Source organism: Chelonia mydas, chromosome 8 (assembly GCF_015237465.2).
Source record: "Chelonia mydas isolate rCheMyd1 chromosome 8, rCheMyd1.pri.v2, whole genome shotgun sequence".
Classification (NCBI taxonomy): Eukaryota; Metazoa; Chordata; order Testudines; family Cheloniidae; genus Chelonia; species Chelonia mydas.
This window is the reverse complement of record NC_057854.1, coordinates 9,873,585-9,900,858: the sequence shown is the minus strand read 5'-3', so window position 1 is coordinate 9,900,858 and position 27,274 is coordinate 9,873,585. Positions and strand designations below refer to the sequence as shown.

The window sequence follows — 27,274 nt, the reverse complement described above, 5'->3', positions numbered from 1 at the left end:
ACCTTATAAATGCTATACAACTGCTAATGTTTCAAATGCTTGTTTTCAGGATGACGGATTATCATTAGAAGCAAGGGGGGCTTTAAAGCCTCCTCAAATCAAGTTACCCAGAATAATCTTCATTGGTTTAATAGATAAATTTACCCATTTTAGCATATAGCTTTTACCATTAATATCAATATTTTAAACCATTCCGCCGATTATGTTTTAAACCAGATTTGATTATCAAGTTTACTGAATCATTTGGGGACCAAATTTTATAATCCAAACAGCAGTTTTTATTGTTATCTATGTAACACAAACAGTGGGCATCCCAATTCTGCTTTCAGCTACGCCTGTGCATTCACCTAGGTTAACATAGGAGTAGTCAAGAGCAGAATCTGGCACACCATCTCCCTGAAGGATATAAATACATATTATGTCTGAAACTTAAAATGAGAAAATAGGAATTACATTGAATAATACTCAAATGTAAGGATTTATGTACAACACCCGTCATCTACTGCCAACATATGCTCTTGGATTATATTAATCTGGAAATTATTTTAACCCTTTTAAAAGTTTAATGTCTTTGGACTAAGACTGGAATGCCACATATCCTGTGGCTGATTATTAGGAACAGATGAATAGGACTCTGTTCCTTATGTGCTATGGCTGTCATCTTCAGCAAGGAGAAAAAAATTGTACTGCGTGTTTTGTAAACTCCTGAGATCCAAGTTGGCTCTTTTAATGTCCTAACACCTCAGAAATAATGAGAACAATAGGTTCCAGCATTCTAGCCAATTAGAGAGACATTAAAATATCCAGAAGTCAAAACCAAATCCCTGCATCTTAAGCATGGAACCCTTGGAAAATGCTGGGGGCCTTGGCATCCAAAGAGCGTGAGACAGGCTTTTAATAAAGAGACTAGATAAAATATTACAAATAGTCCTTCTGTCTCCTGCACCTTTGTAAATCAGGTTTGACTCAAATGGACTTACACCTTTGCAAAATCAATGTCAGTGGGAGGAGATTGAGGCCCAGAGTCTCAGTATAGAGTATCAGTTGAATAAACCTAATAAATAACCAAGGCAGAATCTCAGTTTAGATACACAGTGAATTCATGTATAAATCCATTCACATTATAAACTAAACCTGTTAAGGACGTACAGTGAATGTCACTAACCTATTTGCAATTAAATGATCTCCACTGTAAAGTTGATGATGTATGCATATTGTAAAAGTCGCATTTCGAGCTCAGAATACTTAGTTATAAAGAATTCCTGGCTGGACCTTTTACAAAATTTGTTAATTGCAAACATTTTGAGTGCATTGATCCATAGCCACTCTGATTAAATAATTATTCCAAACAGCACCTATGAGAACTGACAAGAGATTGTTTTGAAAGAACCACACAAGAGCTAAATTTAAATGAGGGCTGTTGGCCAATTCCCAGTGTATTTCTCTTTCCTTGCTTTTTCTTTCAATAGCTACAGTTCCAGCTATTTAATTTTCTTCAGAACTACTAAAGTTTAAATTAGATTCAGATTGTTTTCACTGCAGCTTATGCTGTTCTGAACTAAGCATCTGAGAGATTTGGGGGAGGGTGGGATTCCCTTCCAATTTGCTTTGCTCTGCTCTTTTGCTCAAAGACTTGTCTGAGCTATAGGAAGATCAGAGTAATTACTTACTTTACAAAAGCTTCCACCTCCCCTACCCTATCGTACTGCTCTGTCAGCCTGGCCATTTTCACAGAATCATAGGACTGGAAGGGACCTCGGGAGGTCATCTAGTCCAGTCCACTGCAGTCATGACAGGACTAAGTATTATCTAGACCATCCGTGACAGGTGTTTTTCTAACCTACTCCAATGGTGGAGAATCCACAGCCTCCCTAGGCAATTTATTCCAGTGCTTAACCACCCTGATAGTTAGGAATTTTTTCCTAATGTCCAGCCTAAACCTCCTTTGCTGCAATTTAAGCCCATTGCTTCTTGTCCTATCCTCAGAGGTTAAGAAGAACAGTATTTCTCCCTCCTCCTTGTAACAACCTTTTATGTACTTGAAAACTGTTATCATGTCCCCTCTCAGTCTTCTCTTTTCCAGAGTAAACAAACCCAATTTTTTCAATCTTGCCTCATAGGTCATGTTTTCTGGACCTTTAATCATTTTTGTTGCTCTTCTCTGGACTTTCTCCAATTTGTCCGCATCTTTCCTGAAATGTGGCACCAAGAACTGGACACAATACTCGAGTTGAGACCTAATCCGCACAGAGTAGAGCAGAAAAATTACTACTTGTGTCTTGCTTACAACACTCCTGCTAATACATCCCAGAACGATGTTCGCTTTTTTTGCAACAGTGTTAGTCTGTTGACTCATATTTAGCTTGTGGTCCACTATGACCCCCACTCCCTTTCTGCAGTATTCCTTCCTAGGCAGTCATTTCCCATTTTGTATGTGTGCAACTGATTGTTCCTTCCTAAGTGGAGTACTTTGCATTTGTCCTTATTGAATTTCATCCTTCAGACTATTTCTCCAGTTTGTCCAGATCATTTTGAATTATAATCCTATCCTCCAAAGTACTTGCAACCCCTCCCAGCTTGGTATTGTCCACAAACATTATAAGTATACTCTCTATGCCATTATCTAAATCACTGATGAAGATATTGAACAGAACTGGACCCAGAACTGATCCCTGCATGACCCCACTCGTTATGCCCTTCCAGCATGACACTGAACAACTGCTAACTACTCTCTGGGAATGGTTTTCCAATCAGATTTGCAGCCACCTTATAGTAGCTCCATCTAGATTGCATTTCCCTAGTTTGTTTATGAGAAGGTCATGCGAGAAAGTATCAAAAGCCTTACTAAAGTCAAGCTATACCACGTCTACCACTTTATCCCTCCTCCCCCACCATCCACAAGGCTTGTTACCCTGTCAAAGAAGGCTATCAGGTTGGTTTGACATGATTTGTTTTGACAAATCCATGCTGACTGTTACTTATTACCTTATTATCTTCTAGATGTTTGCAATTTGATTGCTTAATTATTTGCTCCATTATCTTTCCGGGTACAGAAGTTAAGCTGACTGGTCTGTAATTCCCCGGGTTGTCCTTATTTCCTTTTTTATAAATTGGCACTATATTTGCCCTTTTCCAGTTTTCTGAAAACTCTCACACTTCCATGACTTTTCAAAGATGATCGCTAATGGCTTAGATATCTCCTCAGTCAACTCCTTGAGTATTCTAGGATGCATTTCATCAGGCCCTGGTGAGTTGAAGACATCTAACTTGTCTAAGTAATTTTTAACTTGTTTTTTCCCTATTTTAGCCTCTGATCCTACCTCATTTTCACTGGCATTCAGTATGTTAGACTCCCAGTCACCACCAACCTTCTTGGTGAAAACCGAAACAAAGAAGTCATTAAGCACCTCTGCCATTTCCACTGAGTAACAGGCCTACCCTGTCCTTAGTCTTCCTCTTGCTTCTAATGTATATGTAGAATGTTTTCTTGTTACCTATCTCATGCTAGTTTGATCTCATTTTGTGCCTTGGCTTTTCTAATTTTGTCCCTACATACTTGTGTTATTTGTTTATATTTATCCTTTGTAATTTGACCTGATTTTCACTTTTTGTAGGACTTTTTTTTTTTTTAAGATCATTGAATATCTTCTGGTTAAAGTCTGCCTTCTTGAAATCCGTTGTCTTTATTTTGCTGTTCTCCCTCCTACCATTCCTTAGAATCATGAACTCTACCATTTCATGATCACTTTCACCCAAGCTGCCTTCCACTTTCAAATTCTCAACCAGTTCCTCCCTATTTGTCAAAATCAAATCTAGAGCAGCCTCTCCCCTAGTAGCTGTCTCCACCTTCTGAAATAAAAAATTGTCTCCAGTACATCCCAAGAACTTGTTGGATAATCTGTGCCTTACTGTGTTATTTTCCCAACAGATGTCAAAACCTTCTCATCTGCTGTTCCAAATGTGTCCGATTTTTGAACAATTTCCTTGCATACAAGCCATTCTTACCCTTTTTCAGAAGTGCTCAGTGCCTGGCTTGTATAACTTCACAGCATAGGTTTGATCTCGCCCTCTGCCTTCATGCTGGTGGTTAAATATTTTAATAGCTCAAATATTTTTTAAGAAAACAGATGCTTTCAATATATGATGATATCCATGAGCACATAAAACCAAGCCTCGCCTCTTTCTAAAGGGAATTAAAAATAAGCAAGTGCTTAGGAAAGAGTGGGGGCCCAATTTGCATCGTTTTACAGGTTTCTTCAAAGAAATGTCTTGTTGGGAGATTTTTCCAGCTGCGTTCTATACCTTTTCGATATGGTTGATTATCTCAGTATCTAAATGACCAGGTGCTCGTTGGTGGGCTCCCACTTTTCTATATATTATTGAAATGGAATTGTTGCATAGACATAAGATAATGGCACATGTAGCAGTAGGTATATCAGCAGGTAATCGCTGTTCTAAACCTCTTTTATCTGTGGCTTCTCTGATATTCCTCTCAGCTAACTACCCTCTTGTTAATCCAGCAGATATTTCCTTTACGGTTGAGTAAAAGCCTCCTAGCTTTGTCCTCTACACTGCATTATGCCATTATGGCTCCAGCATCAGAAACATAATGATCACCCCTGCCAAAGGCACCCAGACGTATTAAAATTTAACCCATTGCGCCACCTTGCTAGTGAACATTCAGGCAAGTACCTGGGCACTAGATCATTCTGAACGGAACGCCTCCTTCCTTTCCCAAGCCAACAATCTCTTCTGCAGCTGCATCCACAGCATGACGCTGAGGTAGCTTCTGTGCCTCCTAAACTCTCCTCGAGAGTGGAGGACTATTGAATAGATTCCATCTAACCAGAACCAATCATCCATGCTCCTCTGTAGCTCTCCTGCTCAGACTCACCTTTGTGACTGTGGTCTACAATGAGCGTTGGATGTGCCCACTCTGCACAGGCTCCCCAACTTCTGCAGGGTTCACCAGTTAAATAGTAGGGGCCAAAGTCTTTGGCCTGGCTATGACCCCTTTGTCCCACCAGTGCTACCAAAGCATCGTAAAGCTGAGCTGACCAGCCAACCGATGATTCTCCTCGTGTGAGTGCCCCAGCTGGCAATCTCATTGCTCAGGACCTGGGAATTAGGATCTAGGCGTTTGATCTTGGCTTCATACTGGCTTCATATATCAGAAGTGACTCCAGTGACATTAATGGAGTTTTACTGCTGTAAAATTGGTGCGATATCAGATCATATTCAGGTCTTAGAACCAATCAAGTTTTATTCTTTATTCTGTAGTTACTTCCTAAATCATAACTTGATTTTAACGTATTCTCATATACACCATGTTGCCACTGTATATTTCCTACGTTGATTCAGTATGTTTTACCTGAAGCAGTACATTTGCCTTTGCTTGATTATGGAAGTTACAGTGGTGCAGAGAGATTTCTGATTTCCTTCCAGGGGACTTTTGCAGTCCACTGGGGATCTGTGTTGTCTTATTTGCACTTTCTCATTCCATTTCTATCAGGTTTCCCAACAATTTGCAGGGAGGATTCCTGTGGGACATCTCCAAACCCCATCTCATTGTCCTTTCTAGAGTTTTGTATTTTCACATTTTAGAATAATTCACCACAAGACAACATTGTATCTTAATGAAGCCCTGGTGGTATGAGAGTTGAGACATTCAGCAGTGGCACAAAATAGATACAAATATATGCACAATGTAAAATAAAAAATAGCATGTGCTATTAGGGTGTGCAAAAGAAGCTTAACGGAGGAGCAAAATTGTTTCTGCCAACGTATGCTACCTCACGAGTCTCTCTCTCCATCTTGCTCAATCATAGACAAACTGGATTTATCTGTCACTTTGCACGGATCCCTGAGGAAGTGCAGAAAGATGGGGGAACCCCATAACATTGATGTTGTTCTCTCCAGTTGCTTCTGATGTTCTGTGTGGGTGATACATATTTTGAGCTACGTATCGACCTTCTAATACAGTTCAAGAACTAATATCTCTGGGCCAAACTTGCAGTGTTTAGGAAGTGTCCGAAGTAAGGGTTGGACGGGGGACTCTCAGGGAAGGATGTCGGATTGTGTTCCCTTTGGTAGAGCTGGCTTTTGGGGCACAGTGCACTCCGAGGAAGCAGCCAGTCCATTCACCTGACTTCAGGAAGTGCCGTTGTGACAGGAGTTGCATGTAATACAGAAGAGGGATGATTTGTATGCATGCTCCCCACCCAATACCTGCACATAGTCCGGCCCTAAATAAAATGTTTTCCATACAGTCCATATATTCCATATAGCCCTGTCAGGGAACATAAATAATCAATAGACACCTAATTGTCAGGCTACTGGAGCACATCTCTGTGTCTTTTAGGTATCTTAGTTATAAGCCCTATTCATAAACACACTCGCACGATCAAGATACCACAGAGCACAGGAGCAACCCACTATGGTCCTCCAGGTATGGATGTGGTGGGAGGTGGCCAATGGAGAAGTGAAAGGAAATAGATCCCTCTACAGTCCAGCTTCTCTTGTTACTGTTCTCTCCACTGCTTGTAAGGGCTTTTTAAAGCACAAACCTCTTTTTGTTCTCTTTTGTTTGTAATTATTCACGTTTGTTACCTTGTGCTGTCTCCAGATTAAACCAGCCAACTCTCTAGTTTCTTAAGATTTAGACAGTCAGTATAGAGATCATAAAGCAAAGATTGCTTTGAAATCCTTTTTTCCCTTTTTTTTACTTTTCCTCTTTAAAAGATCATATTTTCCATTTCGCCTTTAATTTCCTGTCTTTTTTTGTGTCTGTCCTTTACTTGCTCTCGGCTCTTGACCTCTTCCCAGTGAACACTGCCTTACATCTGGTTCTCCCTTAGAAATCATGCACACAGCACCTGAGAGGGCTACCTGGGACAGCTGCAGTTGGAAGTACATTTTATATTGAGTTGCTATATTTGATATGGGCTGAAAGCTAATGCAGCTAATCCATTGGTAAAGCATTATAAATGCTGGAACTGTAAATACATACATCGCATTAAACAAACAGCTCTCATTAAAACAAATGATTTCTGTACTCTACACACAGGGGAGATATTTTATTGTTTAGTAAAGTGTTCACTAAACTAAAGAGAGCCAAGAAAAGGATCATCTTAATTTTCCTTCTCAAATTTCCCATGGGCTGAAACTAAAAGAAACAAATTATGAAAACATCATATTTTGTGAAAGAAAAACAGTAACCATCTGGAATCTTGTTAATTTTAGAGGTCAAACAAATACATTTGAGGGGATAGAGCATTATCAGAACAGGATACTTTTTTGCTTATAAGAAGCAATTTTATCCTTTTAAACTATTCCAGAATTCATTGATCAAAAGGACTGGTGTTAAATCAAGAATTAGTATCCTGTTTGCCTGAAATGTCATGAAAATGAGCTGTTTTCATAGATTATTTCATTTTGAGGTGGATTTTGCCCCACCTTTCGTTACAGGATGTGGGTAAGGAACTTCAGCAAGTACAATTCTCCTGCCTTTCATTGCTTTCTTTGCTTATATCACCAGCAGTTTTTCAGCAAATACTGAGTATCATGTAATATTTTAAGAGACTTTTGCAAATATTAGATTTCAACATTGGCAATTCTTTATGAAATACCTCTAATTAGTTACTGTTTTTATTGATTTCTCTGTTTATTTTTCTTTAATTTATGGCATTGGCAATCATCTTTCTGCTCATATCGAACATTTTCCACTTCTCCCCAAACACTGTCCAATTACTAATTTTACTACCTGAATTTTGGTCTCTCAAGCTGAAGACCATTTTTATCATTGAATGCTCTCTGCAAACTAGCAGCTGCCCCTTATCACCATCTACCCAACTTATTTCCAAGTATTATCATTCAGGACATTTCAAGTGAAGGTCAAAATCTAAAGTTCCTTTCTTGTTCAACTTGTGAAAGTGAAGCAAAACAATCTCCTCAGGTGGGAAACAAGTTCTTCTGCTGTGGTTAATTCTTTTGAGAATTCGGGCTGGTCTACACTGAAAAGTTGGGTTGACCCAGCTGCTTCGCTCGAGGATGTAAAAAATCCACACCCCTCGGTGACGTAGGTAAACCGTCCTAACCGCCGGTGTTGACAGCACTAGGTTGATGGAAGAATTCTCCCATCAACCTAGCTACAGCCTCTTGGGAAGGTGGATTAACTAGAGATAGGAGAACCTCTCCCATAGCTATAGTGTCTACACTTAAGAGTAGAGTTAACCTAAGGGCTGGAACTTTTGGAGGTATTGCATTAATGTAAAATGCAAGCACTGTAAGTGTGATAGGTGTTTACATAAAAGAACCAACTTGAACCTGTCCCAAATTAAACCCAGAACAAGTTGATTTCTCTGCATTGTTATGATTATTATTATCATTTTGTTATTTATTTTATTATTGCCTGGATTATTAGGTGTTATCATGAGGGACCAAAAGCATGTTAGGTGCTAACAGAAATTAGTAAGGGCAGATGGCCTGATTTTCAGAAGTGCTAGGCTCCCAGAGCTTCCATTCATTTTAATGGTTATTGGTGAGCAACACTTCTGAAAAATTAAACAGTCCTTGCTACACAAAATTTATAGTCTGAGTTCCCAGTCCTGCAAAGACTAACATATTGGCTTAATTTTACACAGTGTGAGTAATCCAAATGACTTTAGACTACTCACAGTTTGCAAAATTAAGCTTGTGCGTAAGTCTTTGCCCTACTGGGGACTCAGCATGCAAAAGTCATAAGCCAACATTGAGGGTCAACAAATAAACAAAACAAATAAAAAGGGGTGAGAAGGGAAGAGAAAGGGTTACAGTAGTAAGTTCACACCAGTATTGAGTAAAATGTATATGTCTGCATGGCGCCATCTAATCAGGCTTGGTTGTTTTTTAAATAAATATTAATTCAGTCATTTCTCAGAGGTGACTTGGCAGAAGTGAGGTTTTAGGAAGGATTTGAACAAGAAAAGGAGGATGATCAGACAAATAGGTTTTGGGAGGGTGAGCCAAACACAGAGCGGGAAGTATCTTTGACCACTTCTGGTACTGTCACAAAATGTCACAAGGCTTTCTGCCCGGTTCTGCAGACCCAAGAGATTCATATAATTTGGATGAATTTCAAATAAACATCCAGACTTTTTGGGTGTCTAGCTGAGCTGAACAGCCAAACCTTTCAAGGTTTTCGCATCATTAATTAATACTAACACAAAAGCTTCTGACATTAAGAGCTATGAAAACAGACAACATGAAAATGTCACACTGCGCTTCACGTACGCTTTGAAAGCGTAGCCCTCACTCTTTGTCTCTACTGTTTTATCTTGAGCTTTGTCTTATAAATGCACCAGTTTTATGCAAGCTTCAGATCAGACCCTGTTTCCTCAGCACAGTAACGTAGCTACTCATGTATTCATCTCACAGCTTTGACTACAATATCTTGGCCTCTTCTGCTTTATTTATAGGACTGGGAATAATAAGTGACAGAAGGATCAGAGGTGGTTATCAAGATAGGTGTCATCTCTGTGGAAGGATAGCCACAGAATCCAGAGCATGATGTATGACAACTATATCTGGGTACAACTTTGACATGAAATGTTGGGAGGGTCACAGGTGGGATTTTAAATAAAACTTTCATTTATTGGCCCGGAAAGCATGTTTGGAATGGGACAAAAACCTTTCCTTCCCAAAGTAATGGAGTATGATCCCTTTATTCTTCATGAAAATTACAGCCCTAACAATTCTTTTTTATACTTGTAAAAAAGCTTTCTGCTGTTTTAGGGAAATGTCAGCAATAAATTCTATGGATAATTAGGATATTTGTGTTCATAAATACACTGAGGCTTTCCAGTAACCTAGCCAACAAAGGCTGGGTATTTTTGAAGATAATTACCTTGTTAGTGCATATGTGTAATTTTTGCAGTTGAGCAAAACTTGGAATTTCCATCCTGCAGGAAATTCTGATATTTTAACATTTGTTTTTGTCCCAAATCAAGATAAAGTCTCCATATGAAATTTTTCCTAGAACAAAAAGTTCTGAAAAATTTTCATTCAGAAATGTTGAAGTGTTTTGACATTCCCAAATTGAAATGTTTTATTTTGAGTCAGTTCAACATTAAATTGCATCTGCCTATTGAGTGCAGTGCTTCATGGGAGTTGTAGTTTGGGTACCTCAGGCCCCTCAGTCTTCCCTACTGGATCGGCACACTGGCCATACTGCATGCCCCATGACACAGAGCACTCATGTGACTCCCCGGATAAATCACATGGGTCATTCAGGGAGGAGACTGTGATGCATCATGGGAGATATAGCCTGACCAAGGAGGCTGGCCCTAGGAGATAATGATGGCATGGAGCACCTAAACTACAGCTCCCATGAAGAACTCAGTACCCTATCCAGATGCAATTTAATGTTGAGCTGCCTGGAAGCTAAATCTTTCAGTTCAGTTCAAAATCTAAATATTTTAGTTTGTTGATCTGAAACACAAATATCGTATTTAAATTCTCATTGAAAAACTGAAAAACTTTGACACAACTGAATTTTTGCTATGGAAAATTTTTGTTTTTGCAGAAAGTGTGTTTTCCATCCAAAAATCATGTGGATGGAAAATTCCCAAACAGTTCTAGTAATTTCCAACAATGCTAATAGTGAGAGGAGGGAGGAATGCACACAGACGGACGGGAAAATAATAAGGCTGTACAAACTCTGCAGAAGTCAGTTCACATTTCAGCATTGACTTGCTCCTGAATATCCCGAACTGAAAGAATAAAAGTAAATTGCTTCACTGTTCATCTTCACCCCCATTGTGACCATGGAGTTGAAAAACTCTGTAATGGAAGTGCTGCTATGAAAATCTGAGCACAACTGAATTACAAGAGGCTAATGGTTTTACATTCTGCTGGATTAATTATTTCTGTTTGGGGGAATACGTATTTGAAAACAATGTTTTCTGTTTGTTAGCAATAAAACAATGCCAAACTGTTATGTGAATTGTTTTACCCTTTGGGAATAAATCTTCAGTTTCAGAGCTTGCTCTTAAATTGTCTGTATAGGGACATTGAGCAGTGTTTAGTTTATTGATCTGGGCATAACATTTGGATCCCAGAATGGCTTCATTCTACTCCTGCTTCTTACACTGACTGTGGCCTGGGCAAGCCACTAAGGGTGACCACATTCTGCCATCCTTACTCAGCAAGCGGTCCCACTGTCTAGTCAGATACCACTTAAGGTGAGTAATGGTGACAGAATCTGGCCCTTAACCACTCAGTCTCAGTTTCCCAGTCTGTAAAAAATGGGGATAATTGTACAGCTCTACCTCTGAGTAACTTGAGTATTAAAAGTTGATGTTTTTAAAGTGCTTTGCAGATAAAAAGTGCAATGATTAATGTAATATAATGTATTGGGCCTGATTCTGGCATATGTACTCAAGCAAAACTCTCAGAGAAGTCCTGTGGTTAAGGACAGTAGGACTAGGGACTTCTATGGTTGACTTTTCAAAATATGTTGGAAATTATTTGAAATGAAATCCGTCTCTTTTTGAAGAAAATGTACACCAGAGAAAAATCTCCGTCTGTGTGTGTGTGTGTGTGTGTTCGTATGTTCGTTCTTGGGACACCAGGTTTTATACCATATGTTGACTAGTTTTGTTCACATTTTAGCTGCCATAGATCTGGCAATGAAAGGACTTCTTCCCTCATATTGGTGCCCATCCAAGCCCCTGTATGATCAGTGTTCCCATCCATTTTGGCACTCATGTTGTTTGAACTCTACATATCTTCAAATAAAAACCTGGAACCATTGGTTCATCTATACACATACAGCCTTAATCCATCTCAACATCTAGGTAATGTTACCTGAAGCCCCTTTTTAATAATAATAACAAATTTTAGTTTGCGGAGTATCTTTCATTCAGAAGGATCCTAAAGTGTTTTATAAATGAAACTGCTAGACAAATGTATACACAGGGGCCAAGATTTTCCTTAGAGTGGGAACACCTCTGAGCAGGGACTGTCCTTCTTAAATGTTTTGAAAGTGCCTAACACAGAGTAGGTGCTACCACAACTAAATAAATAAAAGTACCCAGTGATTTAGGTGCGTCACTGAAAACACCTTGAATGGGCCTGTTTTTCTGGAAGTGCTGAGCTCCCACCATCTGAAAATCAGGCCTTGTTAAGGCATCTCAGGCAATACTCCCAAAAAACAGAGGCATCCAAAATCACTAATTACTTTTGAATATGTTGGTGTAGGTTCATTATTTCCATCCCTGAAATGCGGCTGCATCGAGGTGAAATGCAAACAGCTTTTGAATAGTGCACAGTAGCATCACAAAATAATTTAATGCAGGAAATTGAAAAGAATACAATGTCTTATTGAAAGTGCAGGAGAAATTTGGATAGGCAGACTGAGATTATTTGAGTTGAAATTTGATCAGGGCGCTGGGCTAAGTCTGTAGATTTATGAAAAATGCCAAGGGTTCTTTAATGACCACAGATTGTCAGGTCCTTGGTTTTCTGTTTTATCCACATGATGAAGGATTATTCTTCTGCAGAAAGATTGTAATCCACATTGAGAAGCTTTTCATCATGTTCCATGATGGATCGTCCCTGAACAATGTACCCAAAAAATGTCACAAAATATCAGGACATATATGCAAAATGTCACATAAGGCCAAATTTCATGTCTAAAAACTCCTGTGCTGGGCTTTCTGTCAAGTCATGCTGACTCTTGCCTTATGCTGGATACCAAAATAAAGTAGGAAAGGTTATAGCATTCTGCAGCATATAGCAGGGTTGTCAGTGAAGTGTGGAGGATGCATCCTCCAGAGTCCAATCCTGCAAGGTACAGACTGATTTCAAGGTTTGCTGTGCCCTCAGGCTTGCTATGTCACAATTCAAACTAAGGGCCTGCGTCTGCTCCCAGTGTTTTGCCATTCTTCTTAGTGTATGCACAACATGCCTCAGATGGCACGGGAACAGGATTCGTCTCTGAATTTGGTCTGCTGGTTGGATCATTAGCTTCCCCATCCTAGGCCTGGTATTGACAGGGACTGTGATGTGAACATTGATCCATGACATTGAATGATATGGGCAGGTTAGGGATCTTTGTGTATATGTTTGGGATATTTCCCAAAGAGGATATTTCCAGCCTGGTTTAGCAAACTGGTTATGACATCTGCATAACACCAGTGTATTGAAGTAAGTGGGACTGTGTGCATCAGAAAGCAAAATCTGGCCCTTAAAATTCTTAGCTGCATTAATTTTAGAAATGAGCAAATCTGAGGATGATTTTGATTTTGCAAAAAAGAGGCTTAGATCAAAAGGACATGTTATCCAAACCCCAAATGTTTGAGTGGCGAAACTATTTGGATAAGTGGTTCCCAATCTCAGGGCACGTCTACATTACAAAATTAAGTTGACCTAATTTACGTCGGCATCACTTCGACATGTCTACACTTTGCTTCTTGTATTAGCAGTGCACGTCCTGTTAGTGTGGAGCATTTTGGGGTGGCTTCTGAAAGCCAGCAACAGTCAATGTAAACAACTCCATGTCTACACTGACACTGCGTCAGCCTACCTGCGGTGACATTGAGTCTACTCTTGGAGGTGGAATTAAGTCAGTGTAGTGGGCGAGTTAAATCGGTGGGATTGAAATTTTAGGGTGGACACTTAGAGTTAGGTCAACATAAGCTGCCTTGCGTCAGCCTAACTCTGTGGTGTAGACCAGGGCTCGCTTATTACTCTAGTTCTGTTCTGTTCCCTTTGGGTATTCGCTCCTATCGCCTAGTGCCTTTTAAAAACATGCATTCAGATGATGTGAACTGATTTGGTTAGAAATGTTTTTTTTCCATTAAAGCTAATATAATTAGGACCCAGTTCTGCACCGTACTGAGTTCTTCCTGGGAAGTGTTGTCCGCCACCAACTCCCATCTGAGACTCAGCACCCTTCAGGATTGTACCGAGAGTCTGACAGCTGACTTAATACAACAACCCTGAGTCCACTTGACTTACCGTATATTTCTTGTGTATGTAAAGTTGTCTTTGTAGTTGAAAGTACATAAATCTGAGTAAGTAAAATATCACGATGGGATATTTTCTTTGATTTTTCCCTCTGACTTATTGAATTAAAGTCCGTAAAGCTCTTTCTACCTACGCAGCAAGCACTGAAGATGTCAAGGAGGCATAGTGATATGTACTCACTAGTCCAGAGTTCCAATTCTAGGCTTCCTAGAAATGAGGTTCCTAAATAAATGTTTCCTAAACTTCAGGTGTGTACCATGGGGCTATATTACTTCTTTCTAGACTACTGAATTTCTTTCCCTAATATAGTCAGTAGTCAAAGCAGTATTTATATATGGAGTTTAGAATGGAGTAGACACTGGGAAATATTCTAAAAATATAAATGACCTGCCCAGCTGTTATACTTAATGAAAACATCACTAACTATTCTTCCCTGCTGCACTTGATTTCTAATCCTTTCTCTTCAAAATTGACTTTGCAAATGAAATGGCCATGAGTGAGTGAGTGACTGTCGAGGGCGAAAGCTTGTTGAGAAAGAAAATGGTGCTGTTAATTTGAAAGCCAACATGGAATGAGTAGACCCCTTCCCGAAAACTGGTGATCCAGATAGGTACCCACCATCAGTCATGAAAAAGGAGTGACATGTTTATCTTTACAGTCCTCTCGTTCCTGTGGTACCATAATGATACCCAGACAAAAAATGACAGTCACATTGCCCCCTTCATAGGTAGAGGAGACTGAGATCTGATGGATATTGGCCTGAGACATACTGAAGGGCGAATGCAGCTACATCCTCCCTGTACTCCATCGAAACATCCCCATTGGTGCTTCAAGGGATAGAAGATCTGCTAGTGGGGAGGGAACAGGCTGGCACAGAGTTAAAGAGATGAGTATGATTTTAGCATCTTTTCTCCTAGAAACTTGTAGGATTTTTATGGGTAGGTGAATACTGACCCTTTTGGCATCAACTTACCCATTTTTCCCATCCACGGTTTGGAAATGCCATTGAGGAACTAACAAGGAAACCAGCCTTCCAGGATCTCCTGACAGCATCTATGGTTCTGCAGATCTGCTGTGAGCCAGCCAGTTCTATGCAGGGGAGAACCCCTATTCCTAATGAAAGCATTCCCAGGAAGCCAAGCCTAAGCTCACAGAATTTCTTTGTCCTTGAAAGGGAGTAGCTAACTGAGTCAGGGGCCAAGTTACTCACATATCTCTAGGGTTGGACAGTTTCTGAACACTCATTACCTGTTAAATTAGTTTTTCCTTACCCTCTCAATCCTAGAGGTGGCCCTTCCTGGTCAGGTTTGAACACTGTGTCAAGGTGACATTTCATTCATAGAATCATAGAATATCAGGGTTGGAAGGGACCTCAGGAGGTCATCTAGTCCAACCCCCTGCTCAAAGCAGGACCGATCCCCAATTAAATCATCCCAGCCAGGGCTTTGTCAAGCCTGACCTTAAAAACTTCTAAGGAAGGAGATTCCACCACCTCCCTAGGTAACGCATTCCAGTGTTTCACCACCCTCCTAGTGAAAAAGTTTTTCCTAATATCCAACCTAAATCTTCCCCACTGCAACTTGAGACCATTACTCCTTGTTCTGTCATCTGCTACCACTGAGAACAGTCTAGAGCCATCCTCCTTGGAACCCCCTTTCAGGTAGTTGAAAGCAGCTATCAAATCCCCCCTCATTCTTCTCTTCCGTAGACTTAACATCCCCAGTTCCCTCAGCCTCTCCTCATAACTCATGTGTTCCAGTCCCCTAATCATTTTTGTTGCCCTCCACAGGACTCTTTCCAATTTTTCCACATCCTTCTTGTAGTGTGGGGCCCAAAACTGGACACAGTACTCCAGATGAAGCCTCACCAGTGTTGAATAGAGGGGAACGATCACGTCCCTCGATCTGCTGGCAATGCCCCTACTTATACATCCCAAAATGCCATTGGCCTTCTTGGCAGCAAGGGCACACTGTTGACTCATATCCAGCTTCTCGTCCACTGTAACCCCTAGGTCCTTTTCTGCAGATTGCAATCTACACATTGGTGTAGCTTGCTCTGCTATTACCTGTGCTGTGACTCTTCTGTGGGTAGGGGACTTCGCTCCCAATCTGGATCAACAAACCAACACCTTTCAGAAGCAACATATACAGTGTGCAAAATGGATGGCTGTGTTGGAAGTCCCTTATTGAATAGTTTGGTCCCTTATTGGAAGGTCTCCATAGTGGCCTTGCATCTCATTAGCCAAAGACTTCTGCCCTTACTTGCAAAGACATAATATTATAAATATAGGGATGTGATAAATAAAAGGTGATAAATGAAATATAAGCTTGTACAGTAATAAAAGCTACATTATAGTTAATACTGCATTGCCTTCCACTATAAACCCTTGTTTTTACATACGCATTACTTTCTCAAAACTTCTTCTTTGGGGCTTAATCTTTCCATCCTTGGATTTAGCCTCAGGGTGGAGGGGGTGATTGTTACTCTCTTTAACAGGAGAGTAAAGTACGTCCATCAGACCATTTCTGAGTTACGGAGGAGTGGGGGAAAAAATCGTCATCTCCCCTCCACCCAGAATAAAAAAAAAAATTTAAACTTTCACCAAGAATGTAGAAATGGCCAAACAAAAAAATTCTTCCAACTTGGCAAGGGCATATGGACTTTTCCTTAAGCTTGAGGGGGGAAATGAATACAAAATTTACATTGTCGAAAAAGCTGTAGTGTCTCGCTTGAAAATTAGGAGCGGGCTACCTCCAGAAACAGAGCAGTGAGAAAGCAGAAGAAATGGCAAACCCATACATATTAGTGCTACTCATAATGGATTCATTCATTGCGGTCATAAGAGCACTGAGAAGGCAAGCACTGGTACTTGTTCTTGGGCAAGTTAGTGGGAGGAGTATTACAATGTTCCGTGAATTGGAGAAGATACATTGTGGGTTACTTTGTGAGGGATATCTGACTCTGTTGCACAGAACCATGGTTTGTATTCTAAAAACCTGTTATGAAAATTTAGGATGAGTTCATGGCAAGAAAGATAAAATGGTTTCAATCTGTGAATTCAAGCACTAAAGATAATGCAGAAGCAGGAATATTCATTCTGACAGATGGTGTCTAATGTAGCCTTTTTTCTAATAAATATTGGCTTCTGCTGGGCGTTAATCTCTTGGTAGAAATTTATGGAAAAATTAGATGTTTCTCAGTAAAAATTCATAAGGGGAGCAAGTAATAGATGCTTTTATCTAGCTAACAAAAGGACTTGTGACAACCTTTAGAGATGGCAAAGCCTCATTTGCAGTAGAATTGAAAGAACGTGACAGCTTTCTTTAAGAAACAGATTTCCTATGGCATTAACAATAGCCTTAAACTAACCCAAATATGGGTTATAAATTATTCCCAGTGTCCTGTTCTAATAAAATTTCTAGGTGAGGTTTTTTTTTTTCCTGTTTGACTGATGTACCTTCTTTGAAGTTCTATAAAGTGACAACCCTTACCTTAACTACTCACCTATTTCTAAGTGAGAAACTGCAGAGATGGGTGTGTGGGTTGGATTTTAAATCACAAATTACATCTACCTCTATGAAGATACTTGAATACAGTAAGAAGAAAATCCTTTCATTGTGATTTATATTTCCTTATATGTTGTATCCCTTTCCCCTACCCTTTGCCTGTCTTTTACTTCTAAACTGTTAGGCCAGGACCATGCTATGAGTAACAAAAAATGATTAAGTTCTAGTAGAAGATCCAGAAAAAAGTTAACTTGCATGATCTTTGCAATTTAATTTGTTCCTCTGTTGTTTTGACAGCTTGCACAGACAAGGAGCTGAGAAGTCTTGCTTCCCGACTAAAAGATTGGTTCGGTGCTCTTCATGAGGATGCAAATCGTGTCATTAAACCAACAAGTTTGGACACAGCACAAGGCAGTAAGAAAACTCTTTATAAAAATAAAGTTTTAGACAAGCTCACGTGCATTTAAAGGGCAGAACTGTCAATACAATCCCTAGTACATCACTATAGTGTCCCTGGGCAAGTATACTAATATCTGTGCCATATAACTGACCTGATCCTAAGAGATGCTGAAAATATACAGCTCCCATTGATTTCTAAGGGAGTTACAAATGCACTCTCAACCCCAAACTGTCCTAAAAGAAGACAGTAAGACACATACCACACAAACACCCACACACAATTCGGACTAGACAATCGGCCTGCTGTTATGGCCACAGAAGGTTCAGATACTAATAGAGAGAATCACAAACCTGCTAGCACATTATATGACTGTCGGCAAAATGGCAAACAGAATATGTGACATATACGCATTAAATGTACAACACAGAGAAAATTACACTGGGGCTTCATTTTGTTATTTCCAATTAGCCTTATATAACAGGAATTATAATAGGAAGAAAATGTCCAGAGGATAGTCACTGGCCTGGACAGATTAGTTGATGCAGAAAGGTTAGAAAATTGGAATTGTATGTGCTAAAACAAGAGGCATTCATGCAATGCGTCCCAAGTATCTAATAACACTTCACAGCACCTACTGCTTTTGATATCCCTATTTTTTTTAAAAGAGGCAGCACCCTATAGGTATAACTCAAGTGATGAATTCTGATGTCCCTTACCCAGCAGGGAGGAAAAGACTCACACAGGGGTTACAAAGAAAGACTAAGTTGAAGTGAGCTTATGTTCTTTTAAGGCATGTCATTTTATGGGTAAACCTCTAAAATACATGCAGGAAAGGTACATAGTTCGAACTCTCTGAGGGCTCGTCTACATGGCAAGTCACTGCAATGCAAACCAAGGAGTCTATATACAGCGCACCAGCTTGCAGCATAACAACATCCTGGACACTGCTACAACACACTGAAAGGGATCTCACAAAACTGGGTGACTGGGCAACAAAATGGCAGATGAAATTCTATGTAGATAAGTGCAAAGTAAGGCACATTGAAAAACATAATCCCAATTACACATACAAAATGATGGGGTCTAAATTAGCTGTTCCTACTCAAGAAAGAGATCTGGGAGTCATTGTGGAGAGTTCTCTGAAAAGACCCAGTGGCAGTCAAAAAAGCTATTAGGAACCGTTAGGAAAGGGATATATAATAAGACAGATAATATCATAATGTCACTATATAAATCCATGGTATGCCCACACTTTAAATATTTCATGAACTTCTGGTCACCGCATCTCAAAAAAGATATATTAGAATCGGGAAAAGTACAAAAAAGGGCAACACAAATGATTAGGGGTGTGGAACGGCTTCCCTATGAGGAGAGATTAAAAAGACGGGGACTGTTCATCTTGGAAGACAGACGATTAAAGGGGGAGATGATCGAGGTCTATAAAATCACGAATGACGTGGAGAAAGAGAATAAGGACGTGTCATTTACTCCTTCACATAATACAAGAACCAAGGATCACAGAATGAAATTAATGGGCAGCAGGTTTAAAACAAACAAAAGGAAGTACTTCTTCACACAAAGCACAGTCAGCCTGTGGAACTCCTTGCCAGGGGATGTTGTGAAAGCCAAAAGTACAACTGGGTTCAAAAAAGCTCTTTCCTTTTACTGCTCTCTTTGCATTCCCCTCCTCAGCAGGCTGATCACTTCATTAAATTGAGCTGGTTTGGTTATGCCTGTGAAGCCTGAAGAGGCATGTACATCCTCAAAGCAATCCATTTTGGGATGCCCCTGTGGCAATAAAAAGGAGCAGAGAGTGGAAAGAGATGACTAAGATGTCTTGGACACAGCAGCAGTCTAGAGAAGGTGGTCCAGTGGAGATTTCTCTGGGCTAGATTAAATTTTCAAGATGCTACTGTGAGTGTAAATAAGCTCTTTGGACGTATTAAGTTCACCTCCAGGTGAAAAAAAAATCACTCCTATTTTTTCCTCTCTTAAAAGCAAAAAAAAAGAGGGAAATCTGCACTGTTTCAAGAACTGGACCTTCAGCCAATGTAATATTTGTTTTTCTGATTTAAATTAAGCACCTTGTTTCAGGCACTATGTCTTCCTCTCTCTCTCTAACTGACAGCACCTCAGTACATAATACTAATATGAATACTGAGGGACATGCACTGAAATAAGGAAATAAACAAATTAGTAGCTAGGATCAGATTCAAATTGCTCTTCAGTCTGTTGCTAGTTCATAATGTTATCTTGTTTCTAAAATCTACTCAGTTGGTCTGGGAGGTTTATCTTTTACATTTGGTGAAGCTATGTGAAATGTAAAAAAGAAAGCCTCAGAAATATTTCTGGGTTTTGTTTTGTATTTTTAGTGATGATGGAGATTAGGCTAATTATTTTCCTGTTAATTTAATTGTTGAATAATTTAATGAAGTCACTAAAACTCAACTCATGTAAGTCACTTCTTGGAGAGTAAAAAAAAAAAAGCAATTTTATGTGCCAGAAGGTATATTTATTTTTAATTAGGAATTTCACATAAAGGTTTTTTGTTGATGTTGGTTTTGCATCCAGAGGAGATGGATGGTTTGGGGGTAATAATGGGATACGGAGCCTTGCACATGTAGGTCACCAGTTTGAATCGCTTCCAGAGTCATAGTGAATGGAAGTTGTTAGGACTTGGAGCAGTTGTCAGATGGAATGTAAAATGTAGTGGTCTCAGTCCAGCTCCTAGTGAACAGGTGTCCAAATCAGAAAAACCACTGCCACAATTGACACTAATTGGCATCCTTGTTGGCAGTCTCTGCAGAGGAGCCAATAAGTGAATGAGCATGAAGCCTGCGCTATACTCTGACCCTTGGTGGTGGTCATTGCAAAGTAGGGTTGAGGCAGATGGGTGGGATGATAGAGGTAAGCTCACCCGGCTGCTGCCTGATGTGTATCTGTTGTTCAACCAGCACTATATTCACTTAAGAAATGCAGTAAACAGTATTTATTTTATCCAATACATTGTCACGTTTATCATAAGGCTTTAAGCCCCAGAAGTGCAATTACTTCATTTATCGTTGCTCCGGCCAGTTGTCTACAGCAGTCCTGCTATAGGTGAAGCGAACTCTGGTTGTGGTGCACAAAGAGTTATACATGCTAGCGGTGACTTCCAATTAAAAGTAGTGGAGTTCTGCGAACGATTTCCAATACAGTGCCCTGAGAGTTTACCCCGCTGAGCTTTGCACTGGGAATTCAGCTTTATTTACTGAGAGTCCACTTGGTTTTAAATCTTGAACGTGGGAGGACGTGGGCTTGAGTTTCAGCATTTTTGTTTTTGACTGTTGATATTGACCTGGAGAAAGGTAATTTAATGGAAGAAACTTTTATCAAGAGGCAATCTGAAGTGCAGGTAGAAACTGATGTTGTGTCTGACTTTCATCTGCATGCTGAAAGGCCATCCTAATAGTAACCTTTTCACTAGTAATAGCCATCCATCACTGTAATAGCTGAACACTTACATACTGCTTAGTAGAGAGGCTTTGTAATAAACCTTAACCTGAAAAGCCTGATCGTGTCATGACAGCTCCCTTCTTTATTTAAAACAGCAACAATAGAAAAGTATTAAACTAATATAATTAACTATCTTCATAAGTGACCTTCCATAACGGCTTCTTTGATGCAGCCCCTGACTGCGGGTCACACGAAGCAGTCCCACTCATCAGGGTTACATGAGTGCAAAACCCTGACTAGCATATGCATGTTTCAGAGTAACAGCCGTGTTAGTCTGTATTCGTAAAAAGAAAAGGAGTACTTGTGGCACCTTAGAGACTAACCAGTTTATTTGAGCATGAGCTTTCGTGAGCTACAGCTCACTTCATCGGATGCATAGCACGATATGCTATGCATCCGATGAAGTGAGCTGTAGCTCACGAAAGCTCATGCTCAGATAAACTGGTTAGTCTCTAAGGTGCCACAAGTACTCCTTTTCTTTTTAGCATATGCATGTTTTGTGAGCCTTTGTAAAACTGGGGTTCTTAATGGCAGTTTCCCCAGCTATAAATTGTGAATGATACTTTCCTGCAACAGACAGGTGTTGTGGGGTTAGTTAGCATTTGTACCATGTATTGAAGATGTAAGTACATTAATTACTACTGAGGACATACAAATCCCAGCTTCTCTCTTGGGCGACCCTCCTCCGACAAGTTCAGTGTTCAGGGGCATAATTTGCTCTGGGGGAAGAGGCACAATTGACGCACACACACCCCTTCCCGAAACTTTTCATAGGTGTGTATGCGCCTCTTTTTGCCTTCCCGCCCCAACTTTGTAGAATATAATATAATCAAATAATGTTCTACATGCCGACACAACTTTGCCTTCCCTTTCTCCAGAATGTTTCTGAAATGACACCCCTAACTGTGTTTATAGAGATTGCAGAAATGCACGTGTACAAATTGCAAATGTGCACATGAATGTAATGGCGTTCATCTGGTGCTCCTGCCTGCTGCATTCTTTAGAGGATGTGGGATATTAAAATAAATACGAATCCTGTTCCCTGAAGTGTTGAAGAATCCTCTTCAGCTGCAAAAGATCTAACCCAGCTGGAATGCAGATGGCTTCTGTGACACTTGAGTGCAAATGCCCAATTCCATGTGCATTTGCGGTCTCAGCAAACCCCCACACTGTGATTATTCAGAGCAATGCAAGCCAAGAGGACATGAACTCCACCTCAAGAAGCTCACAATCTAGATCAGATAAAGAAAATTCAGGGTCATATATACTACAGCACCGAAGGGGGCGGGGTCAGATCTTCCAGAAATGTAGAGTTAGCATTGAGGGGATTGGTGAAAGAAGTGAGTTTTCAGAAGGGATGTGAGAACAAAGAAAAAGAGGTCATTTGGTGCACTGTCAAGTGTGATAGAAGCAAGGACAAAGATGCAAAGAAGGGAGTTGGGAGGAAAATATGAATGTGGTGGGGGGGGGAATGTAGGCAGAGGGAATACAAGGAAATTAGAGCAGAGCGGCAGGCGGGGCAAGGTCATGCAGGGTCTCGAAGGAGAGGGCAAGAAGCTTGGATCTAGTGTAGAAGGTGAGAAGCAGCCAATAAAGGATTCAGCAAGATGACTAGAAACAGGGCTGGTAATCTCACAAGGATAGGCTTTCTCTCAAGATTTCTGTTGCTTTCTGCTTTCAGCTAGTTTGAAAACACAGTGAAGTTAGCCTTTTTCATGGTGTTTCTGCTTCTGATCCTTCCTGAAACCACGCCAATACACTTGCAAATGGAAAAAAAAAAAAAGAGGAAAAAGTAAGTTAGGGTTGATTTGTGAGTAAAGATGGGCTTGAGTTGCAGTAATCAGATGTGGACCCCAACCCCCTTTTTCTCCAAAAAATGTAAGTGGCATTCTTATCCAGGGTTTGGGTCAGAATCAAATCTAGTTTTGAGCTTGATTTGATTCAACCAGTTCATTCATTCTTCGTTGGTATTGTTCTGGTTTCCTACTGGTTGGGTTAATCTGAAACAAAGTTCACTCCATACTTCAGTTAAAAGAACATGCAAGAGAGAGAACATCCTAATTGAGCAATGATGCATGTCAGGCCTGTGTGGTGTGACTCACCAATGGTTGTTTGCCCATGTTCTCGTAGGGTTTGACACCAGCATACTACCAATCTGTAAGGATTCATTAGGCTGGATGTTCAACAAACTTGATATGAACTATGACCTCCTGCTGGATCACTCTGAGATCAATGCAATTTATCTTGATAAGTATGAGCCATGCATTAAACCCCTCTTCAACTCATGTGACTCCTTCAAGGACGGAAAGCTTTCTAACAATGAATGGTGCTACTGCTTTCAAAAGCCAGGAGGTAAGTCATTCCCTTATGTAACATAAAACTGATTTATAATTCATTACTATAGATGCTAAAATAATGGTATGGAAAATGTAATTTGGCAAAATGGCTTTTCTATTATTATTATTAATAATATTTATGCAAAACAGTCATCACCATATGTCCTGGGATGATGATAAGAGGCTTTTAAGTATGATTCAGTGGCCAGAGCATTGGACAGGATGTTAGGGAGCATTTACAAACTTGGGAATCATGTTTAGACACCTAAATAAGAATGGCCAGATAAGTGTTGAGCAACTTACAGCTGCCACTGAAGTCAATGGGAATTGTAGGTGCTCCTCGCATGGGAAGTTCAGGCTATTCATGTAGGTGCCTAAATATGGAATTAGGTACCCAAGTGTAGCCAGAGAAATTTAAAACTTTTGGCTTAAATGTTACCATATTCAGATTAATATTTCAAAATAATATTATACATTTTAATACCTTGTAGTTGTCTTGATAAGAAAACAGTTCTGGTTTCTCTTTTTCACAAATATGTAGTATTTTTTTTAGGATTTTCTAGGTTTCAACATCTTTCTTACATTTTGACTGCACTGCCATTTATCTTGAATTGGTAATTCATAGCCCTTTTCATTTAAAAATAAAAAGCCCTTTTCTGTATCCGTGGTGAGAAAGGGCATTGTGTAGCAATGGCAAATATTGTCGATTACATGTATTTCACTGGTGAAACAAAGAAAGAAGCAATCAAATTACTGGCACTCCAATTCAGGAATTAGTTCTATTGCTAATAGAAGGCTTATGACCTTGTGTTCTTATTAATGTGGAAATTAATTTATTAGGAAATCATAAATTAGAAGCCTGGCATTATTTCAGTTTGATGAAGGAGAAGAAAAAAATGTTTAACAACCCAAATGGCCCCAAAACACTATTATTAAATATACTGTGTTTTGAATTTTTTAATTAGTAAAGCTAATGACATACATTTGTTTTGCCGTGTATTACCAGCATATGGGGTTATTTCAGTCCCAGGTGTACAATAGACTACATTGCATGTAAATAGTGAAGCCAATCATTAGAGAGTCTGTCCCGTACCATCTGGAAACTGACTTTCATACATTATATTTTAGGTCTCCCTTGCCAGAATGAAATGAACAGGATTCAAAAGCTAAGTAGAGGGAAGAGTCTGCTGGGTGAGTTTGATCACATGCCATTCATTTCAATAACTAATTAAAGCTCTGTGATCACTGTACTTTATGTGCAGTTATCGTTTTTCAATTAGAAATTAATATTTTGAGCCTGTGCCTGATGTTTCATGAAATTAAACCAATGATGAGATGTCAAAATAAATTTATGGCAACTAATTCAGAACAAATTGATACCACCTCCCCAAAAACATGAATGTTATTTTATATAGGTTCTTACACCATGCTGGTCACCATAGTATCTGAGCATGTAAAGGCAAAAGAGAGTATTTTTAATTCAAATCTCCTGTGACTAGTTAAAAAAGCAGAGTATATAGATGAAGAGAGTTCAGATTCTTCCAATAATAGGGTCAGAAATACATTTGTTGGAGTTAAATTTTGTCTAATTACACTTTTAAATGTTTTGTTCTACTACTTCCTGTTGGCGATATTGAGGTCTGGGACACATAGTTTCTTTTTTTTAAAAGCTGAAAAGTCAAACTGTTAAATTGATAATTGGACACAGTGAAATCTCAAGGTGTTCTGTGGACTGCAGTCTATGTGGCATTATTGTAGTGCATCTCCAATTCATTAATTTACGTAGGGCCAAATCACACAGGGTGGGTATTGGCAGCAGTTGGAGTAAAAAGACTGAATTTGGCCCCAAGACATCAGTGGGAGTTTTACTTGACTGAAAATTGCACATATAAAGACTGCAAGATTTGCCTGATAATCAGCAATTCATATTAAATATTTAACAAATTTTAATTAGGCAAAATACAGAACATACAAGCCGACTAAGTGTAAGGTGCATAGCTATCTGATATCCTATTCTGACTCATGAAGATTCAGATTAGCAACGAATGTAAAATTATTTTAGTTTCCAAAGACCTTGGAATTATCCCTGAGAATTTTAGGGAACACTAGGATAGGTGGAATGGCCAAATGGTTCAGTTCAGATGCAGATGGTTGCATAGGTGGCTGCTGTTTTCTCTCTCTCTCTTTCATGGAAGCTTTTATGGGTGAGATTTTCAAAGCCACTTAACAGAATGGGTTGACCAATTCCTATTGTTTTCTAATGGGAATTGGGTGTCCAGGTCCATTAGACAACATGGAAAATTCAGCACTACATTTCTTCAGTCTTTATTTTGTGCAGTATGAAATAAATGTCAGCTAGGCTAAAAAATGGTTTGTTCTTACACATAGGAAAAATAACGGCTGTTCACACAGTGTGTAGAACATACGATACAAACAACCCCCTTTGCATGCCAGTGGGATCAGATCACAATAGCTGGAGTAAAATGACAAAATAACACTGGTATAAAATGTTCTCTTCCCACAGATAATTATGTCAGTCTACAATTTTTTTTTTTTAAAAAGAAAGGAAAAAAACCGGCTCAATTCAACAAATCAGTAGGTTTCTGTAATACTTTGCTCTACGGGCTAGAAGAAAATATAGAAAAGAGGAACTCTCTGGTTCAGTTAGCAACTTGAAAGTCTTCCTGCATAACACCACCCTTCGGAGAGCCTCTTATCTGATCCCATTGCTATTTAGACAGAGTAGAACAATGTGGGGTTTTTTTCTTGTGTCAGTTGCAAAATCGTGCAGCTGGAAAACAAAACATTCACATGACAAAAATGCTGCTTGTAGTAAAGATAAAAAAGATACGAGCGTCAAAGAGACTGTTCTTTAATTATTCTCTTTCTCTGATATGTAAAATGAAATATTTATATTCTGGACACTGTGCACAGGGAAGATTTCTGTAAACTCATATTCACTGAAAAAATGAGGCGTTTGAGAATTGCCACAAAGTACGTCAAAGCCTTTGTCATTAAACATGTTGTATTGTTGAATTTGGAGACTTTCAAATAAAGTCCATCATCCCAGTGGTTTGAATTAAAAAGTAAACAGTCCCATTCATCTTTTCCGGCCAGATTTACCTAGGGGGCAATTAAATGTAAAGACATCACTTTCAAAGAGCAAAACTGGTTAGCCCAGTGGCTCTCAACCTATTTACCATTGTGGGCCACATATGCAGCTCTCTGTGTTATGTGGACTGCATCCACACAATCTATATACTGCCTGTATGGCCCTGAGGATGTGACACGGGCTGCAGCTGTGTGCTGATTGGGCTGTGGGTTGAGAACCACTGGTTTAGCCTGTTCACACTTCTCCTACATCACTAAGATACCTAACCTCTGCTTTCATCAGTATCTTCAAATTGGGTCTTCTCCTATATCAATTCTGTGATATAACAGCTAATACAGGATCTGCCTGCCAGCCCTCAGCTTGTATGCAGTGTTCTTGTGGCCATGTTGGTCCCAGGGTATTAGAGAGACAATGTGGG

The 27,274-nt window shown here is 39.6% G+C and overlaps 1 protein-coding gene across 3 annotated transcripts in view; it reads left to right on the top strand.

The window, feature by feature from the left end:
• Window positions 1-27,274, top strand: part of SPOCK1 (SPARC (osteonectin), cwcv and kazal like domains proteoglycan 1) — a 464,084-nt gene that overhangs the window by 423,026 nt on the left and 13,784 nt on the right. For all 3 annotated transcript variants that reach the window (XM_037907087.2, XM_037907086.1, XM_043520783.1), the window contains 3 exons: window positions 17,811-17,927; window positions 23,539-23,760; window positions 24,873-24,935. In XM_037907087.2, coding sequence (XP_037763015.1) covers window positions 17,811-17,927; window positions 23,539-23,760; window positions 24,873-24,935 — 402 coding nt within the window. The remainder of the gene's footprint in view (window positions 1-17,810; window positions 17,928-23,538; window positions 23,761-24,872; window positions 24,936-27,274) is intronic.